This window comes from Sinocyclocheilus rhinocerous, unplaced genomic scaffold (genome assembly GCF_001515625.1).
Source record: "Sinocyclocheilus rhinocerous isolate Xijiao unplaced genomic scaffold, SAMN03320098_v1.1 scaffold1316, whole genome shotgun sequence".
In the NCBI taxonomy this organism is placed as follows: domain Eukaryota; kingdom Metazoa; phylum Chordata; class Actinopteri; order Cypriniformes; family Cyprinidae; genus Sinocyclocheilus; species Sinocyclocheilus rhinocerous.
Genome location: NW_015646346.1, coordinates 305,226 through 311,835, shown reverse-complemented (window position 1 = coordinate 311,835; position 6,610 = coordinate 305,226). Strand labels below are relative to the sequence as shown.

The following is a 6,610-nucleotide window of genomic DNA, read 5'->3' as shown; positions in this document are numbered from 1 at the left end:
CCAAAACGAAATTCAGGTGCTGCCAATAGAAATAACTTTACCACTGAGCCACTGAATGACTAAATAATACTTACCAAAGACAGTAACACTGAAGCTCTTTATGATGCTGAATCTGCTGCTGTTGATCTTTAGTTGATAAACTCCAGAGTCTATGGTTCTGATGTTTGTGATGGTCAGAGCTCCAGTCTGATTGTTCAGTGTCAGTCTGTCTCTGAATCTCACATCCCTATCTTTACACTCAACATCTGCACAGATCTTATTGGGAAGTCCATTGATTTCAGCGATGAGAGTGTCATTGAAATACCATGTCAAATCATCTGGGTTTTGTACTACACCAGTACATAAAGTAACTGTTTCTCTCTCCCTCACTGGCACTGTCTTCTTTTCAAAATCTGTATCAAAAACACCAGAAGCACAAATCGACAGCTGATTGAAGGATCATTTTGGGGAGAACTCAACAGCAAGAAATGGCTGTGAAGACATATTCACATAGCCTATTCATTTCCTGAATCTCGAGAAATTCAGTAGAACCAAAAGTAACTGCAAAATTAATTATTGTAGTCACCTTTTCTGAGCTCTTCTCTGTTACAACATCCGTTTAATTTCCTCTCTTTTATGTTTAAGGGCTGTACTCTCAGTTCCTTGTATTCTGCTATTTCACTTTCTGTATTCTGTATTCCCGTTTGACTTTCACTGCTGCCTTGTTTGTCTCCATAGTTACCCTTGTTAGTTTCCAGGGTAATGCATTAACCTCACTTGTTCCTTGTTTGTTCCTTGATATCCTGTGTATTTACACCCATGTTTTCAATGTGATATGAGAATTGAGATGTAAAATGAGAATTTGTATGTAGTTTATGTAAAGTGTGGTTCTACAAAACATACATTTAATATATGTTTGCACAGACATGGAAACGTACAATAATGACATATTTGCAGCATCTACGCGTATACTGACATATTGACGATAATTAAAATGCAAATTATTCACATTACAGATTTTGCAGACTTACCAATAGTTCTTAGGAATATTGAAATTGTGGCATTAACATTTTATTATATTGTATTAAGTTGTCGTATGTTGTAAATGTTGTAATTATCATTTAAATCTGACAAATTTTTAAACTGTTTGTCATAAACCAACATCTCAAGAAAATGTTATGGTGTTTCAAATCAAAATATGACTTTCTTTTACAAAACAGGACGTTGATTTCATACATGTCCTCAGTTGAGGACAACGGGACTAAAAGCATGTTTATTATGCATTTTGGGAGACACAGCAAATGAATAGGGAAATAAATTATATTTCAATATTCCTATGAAATATTAGATATTATTATGAAAATCTTGACAATTATTACTCCCATCATTACACTTATTTTTTTCATTACGTGTTGCCCCAAAACACATTAATATGCAAATTATATACAGTTTATAGATACAATGTATATAATGGGAAAACCTGTTTATGGCCATTTTACACACATTTTGCATAAAGAAAAATGGTATATCAATCATTCTCTTATAACATAGTTGAGAATCATCTTTATACAAAGTTTGGTATAAAAAAAAAGGTCCCACTTTATATTAGGTGGCCTTAACTACAATGTACTTATTTGTACAATGTACTTATTGTGTTCATATTGTATTGCAAAACACTTTTGCTGCTATTGAGGTGGGATACGGATAAGTTTAGAGACAGGTTTGGTGGTATGGGTAGGATTAAGGGTGTGTTAAGGTGTAAGGAATGGGTCAACAGTGTAATTATAAATGTAATTACAGAAATTAATTACAGATGTAATTGCATACAGGTAATTTTTTAAAATATAAGTACAATGTAAAAACATGTATGTACACAATAAGCACATTGCATCAAATGATTAATTTAAATGTATGTACTAGTAGTTAAGGCCACTTAATATAAAGTTGGACCTAAAAATATCCTGAAACCTAAAAAATGTATTGGTGATTTAAAAAAAAAAAAAAAAAGTTTTTGCCTATGCATGTTCATACATGTGTTTTTTTTAATTGAGTCCCGGACATAGCATAACATATGAATAAAATATAATTTTTCAAAATGTATTATTATGCACTAAACAATGTAATGACATGAAAAACTACAACAGTTTTCCTAAAAAAAACAGTTTTCCGGGTCTCAGGAGTTATGAAATGATAACATTTAGTTCTCAACTCTCAAAACGTGAATTACACTTGTGTAGGAAGATGACATGAAGGCTCTAATACTTTAACTCTGAAATCAGAGCACAGTTCAATAATTTAATCAAAATCGAAACTGAATATGGAACTATACCAAGCTGTCTTGACGTCTTTTAAACGGTCCAGGTACATCCCCGAAAGTTTCTGAAAGTTCTGTATTGTGTTGTACAATGTACTTCATGAAAGACTTTCTATAGTTCTAGTGCTAAAGTTAAAGTGGGACACGAAAGTAAGTGCATTATTGTTGTTAACTTTTTACTGTTGTATTGTCGTACAGTATGTATCAATGAATGACACAGTTTTGGCTCTCATGGTGTGCGTGAACAAGTTTGAACGTTCTGCTATGTTGCTTATTCTGATCACTTATAATGGGCATTTTTTGCATTTAAATTGGCTGTTGAAATTGTAAATAATGCATGTGTTTTTTTCTAGTGTATCAGGAAATTTGTTGATTACCGTTTTGACAGTGTCTGCATATTTGAGTCATATTTGGTAATTCTCTTTAATGTATTTGCCCTGATTTGCTCCTTTTTACTAGGAAATTTATCTATTTTTATATTATTTTGTCATCATTATTCTGTTTTAAGGAGTTAAAATTCGTCCTTTCCTTGATTGACACGGCAATGTTCTATCACATTATTTTGACAGTTAAAGTTTTTTTTGTTGTTGTTGTTGTATGTTGGAGTGGGTGGGTTTTGGTGTGCTTTTGCACTGGAAATCGTCCATCCAACACATCAGGATAATAATCTGGATAATATTTTCAGCGATTAACAACAATAAATTCTGCTCTGCGCCTCACAAAACTATTGTATTCCATCAGAGAGGACTGCAACTACAAAACATTTGGACTACTTTTGGTACTGCTTTTGACATTTTTGCAATAAATAACTTATTATTGTGATTGCACATCTGTCATTTTTTCTTTATACTTTACATATTTTTAAGAAATAGTTATGGTTAGGTATGAGTGGGATTAGTGACTATAAAAAAAAAAATGTAATGCCATATTGTTACTAAAAGGGTCATTTCCCATTATAAAGCTGTTGGCTGTTTTGTTTTTTCATCCCTGCTTGGATTTCTGCCTTATTGTGGACTTTCCATTTTCCCAACCATTCACTCATTGTATTTTTCTTTACTGGACTTCTCTCAAAGCACTCATTGATGTTGATGATCTTCCATGGACATTTTGTGAGTTTGTGGATTCTCAGTCCATTCTGACATGGCCACAGAGGCCGTCCCCAAACTCTGTTATAGCCAAGGAGTCTGCTTCTGAACACCCTGTCTATTCAGTAATGGCCAAGAAACTCTCTGTGCTTTCTGTCACAGCCACAAAGGCCATTTTTGAACTCTCTGTGTCCCCTGTTGGTTCTGTCATGACCATGGAGGCTGACATTGAACTCTGTGAGATCCCTGTCATGACCATTGAGGCCATCGATAAGCTCGCTGTGCTCTCTACTTCAGTTTCACTCTGGTGGTCTAATTGTTAGGAGTGTTTGTGTGTGTGTGTGTGTGTGTGTGTGTGTGTGTGTTTGTAATGCATTACCAGGTGAGATTATAAACTACTTGCACTGTGCATTTTATAGCACATTTTGAATACTCTGATATATTTTGTTCTGTTCATAATGCATTATAATAAACACAATGTTGGGATTTAAACACATAAACATTCTTTAAATGACTCACCATGAACAGTAACATTGAAGATCTTTTCACTGCTGGGGCTGTTGAAAATCTTCAGTTTATAAAGTCCAGCATCTGAGGTCATTATGTTTGTGATGGTCAGAGATCCAGTCTGACTGTCCAGCTCCAGTCTGTCTCTGAATCTCTCATCACATTGTTCATCTGTACAGATCTTACAACGATCTCCAGTGATTTGAGTGAGGCGAATGTCATTATAATACCATCTAATTCTGTCTTGTTGGTTTTTTTTATATCCAGTGTGTAGAGTGACAAAATCTCCCTTCATTACAAACACTGTAATTTCTTCAACACCAAACACACCTGAAGAAGATACAAACAGTTAATTATAAATCATTTCAAGTATATTGGTAGTCTTTCAATATATGACTAAATTTCCACATACAGCTGTTACAACTGAGACTAAATAAAAATAAAAATGTGTAAATAATTTTTTTTTTCTGTAAATAAAATCTCATAGGTAATGAAATAAAACTTGATTAATACAGATTCAAAACACAATACATCCATGACATGCGATCAAACAGTTAGAAGAACATCAGTGTGTAACGCAATAATAAATAATTTGTTTGTAGATTGTAAAAAAATATCTTACCACGGTGTAGTAAAACACACGTTGAGAGAAAAATAAAGATAAGAGTCATTTCTTCAGATAAATGAATTGTGATTTAGTGAAATAAAAGTTGCTTGTTCCTTTGCTTTGACGCTGTGATTTTCTGAAAGTGAAAGTGTTTATATAGCCTAGGCCAGGGGCGGAGCTGACGTGACAGCTGTGTTAGGCAATTTGTGAATCCAGCCTGTGAATTCGCACACATTATATATACTATGCTTGTATTCCTCTATGTTATTTTTCAATAGGATCAAAGAAAAGAAGATTGAAATCACCTGAAGATTGAGTCTGACTCTGTACGCTGAGCCCCCCTAAAATTAAAATCCTGGAATCGCCCCTGGCGTGCACAGACCTCCGGTGTCACTTGGTAGAAATCGCGGCCCGGGGGCACTTTATAGCGTCAGCAATTAAAGGGCAGGGTTTTTTTTTTCAGGACTATCATGACAACCTGTGGTTAACATGTGAACGTAACATGTGACTGACTAGAAACTCAACCATCCAGGTTGGAAATGAGACATTTCAACTCGAATGCTCCCTCATTCGAGCTCTTCTCGAACATAGCATTATTAGCTTGTTGTAATTGCAAGTGATCTACCAGCAGTTGCATCGCTTCCAAGGGAGAGAAATCCTCTCCCTTGGTCTCATGGGAAAGTAAAGTGTCCATCATATGCACACTTCAGAATCTCATTCGGGTACTTTTTTACCTACTCTTTTATGATTACTGTGAATTCAGACATACATCTTTTGTCACAAATAATATATTTATATTTATTTATTTATTTGCTTACGATACAGTAGGGAAGTAGTGTGCCATTTTCGATGCATCTAAAGTCTTTATGAATGGGTCAATAATATTCACATAACTGATTTATTCAAAAAATGTCAGTTTATTCAGTAATGAAAGACCAATGTGTTGCTTGGAAGCATGCAATAGCTCTATTTTGCTTTTTGCCCCTATATCTTTATTTTTTTATTTATTTTGTCTCAAGCCCCCGTTAATTACTGATCCTGCTGTCTCATGTACAGATGCATCTGCAGGGGCGCCGCTAAGGTTTCTGTGCCCCCTGAAAAGCATGTTCACTTGGGCCCCCACGGTCTGTGTTTTAAAGGTCAGTGCTTTTATTTATAAGATGCTGTCAAATCATTCATTTCCATTTCTTCTTTGTCCATCTCACTTCCTTTGTGAATGCATTTACCACCTTGTAGTGAATGGAATTTCTTTAGTATGCTAAGTTCATATATAACCTTTTCACCTCAACCACAGATGTGTCAATTCCTAACACTTAAGCCATTTAATGGAAACCAACAGCAAGTTTCAGTTTGACCCTAAATAAGATGCTGACTGGAACTGATATGTTCAGCAGTCTTTTTTTTTCAACTGAATGATAATAAAACATTTTTAAAAAACAATTTGTAATATATTTTATTGTGAAATTTAGGTTATATTCACATAACACTCCACTTTTAAATATTTAACATCCACTTTTAAACATTTAACACAATCAGGAAGTTACCTGTGTTGAATATGTACAAAACAGAAGATGGTCAATGTTAAATGATACAAATTAAGAATGTTTTCCAATATTGAGAACAGTTGAAGTATAAATAAAAGCTAGCAGAACCTTGATATACTATATGTGTAATACAAGACAAAAAAGTTTTTAGAGGATGTGCTTGAGGAGGGTCTTCATATTCTGTTTGGGGAGGATTCACACACCAGGTTAACAGCTTCAGTTGGGGGACAGTCTTATTACATAAGACTTTTTACTGAGCTATTTGAGAATGTTTTACATGTTTAGTTTGTTCTATTTGTGCTGGTGGCATCTGATTGGTAAGTTAAAAAATATTTGTATTGCTTAATACGGCTTTGATTCTGGTTCGTTTTTATTGCAGTCACGGAAAGCCTGCAGATATCAGGAATTTTTAAACCTTGAAAAGTATCGGAAATGTAATAAATGTTTGGGGGGACAATTAATGGAAAATTATGAAAATGCAAACTGCTTTCAAATACCAGGCCATTTTTAATCTTAATTTCAAATACTTCCAATGGACATAAAAAATAAAATGCAATTAATAATTAGTGCATTT

The 6,610-nt window shown here is 34.2% G+C and overlaps 1 protein-coding gene across 1 annotated transcript in view; it reads right to left on the bottom strand.

The window, feature by feature from the left end:
* The window catches only part of LOC107707335 (uncharacterized), a 30,160-nt gene extending 24,824 nt beyond the window's left edge, over positions 1-5,336 (bottom strand). Inside the window, exons 1-3 of the mRNA XM_016511326.1 lie at positions 5,311-5,336; positions 3,898-4,031; positions 75-392 (exon numbers count right to left, since the gene is read on the bottom strand). Of these exons, the coding sequence (XP_016366812.1) occupies positions 75-392; positions 3,898-4,031; positions 5,311-5,336 (478 nt within the window). The remainder of the gene's footprint in view (positions 1-74; positions 393-3,897; positions 4,032-5,310) is intronic.
* Between the last annotated feature and the right edge of the window lie 1,274 nt (positions 5,337-6,610).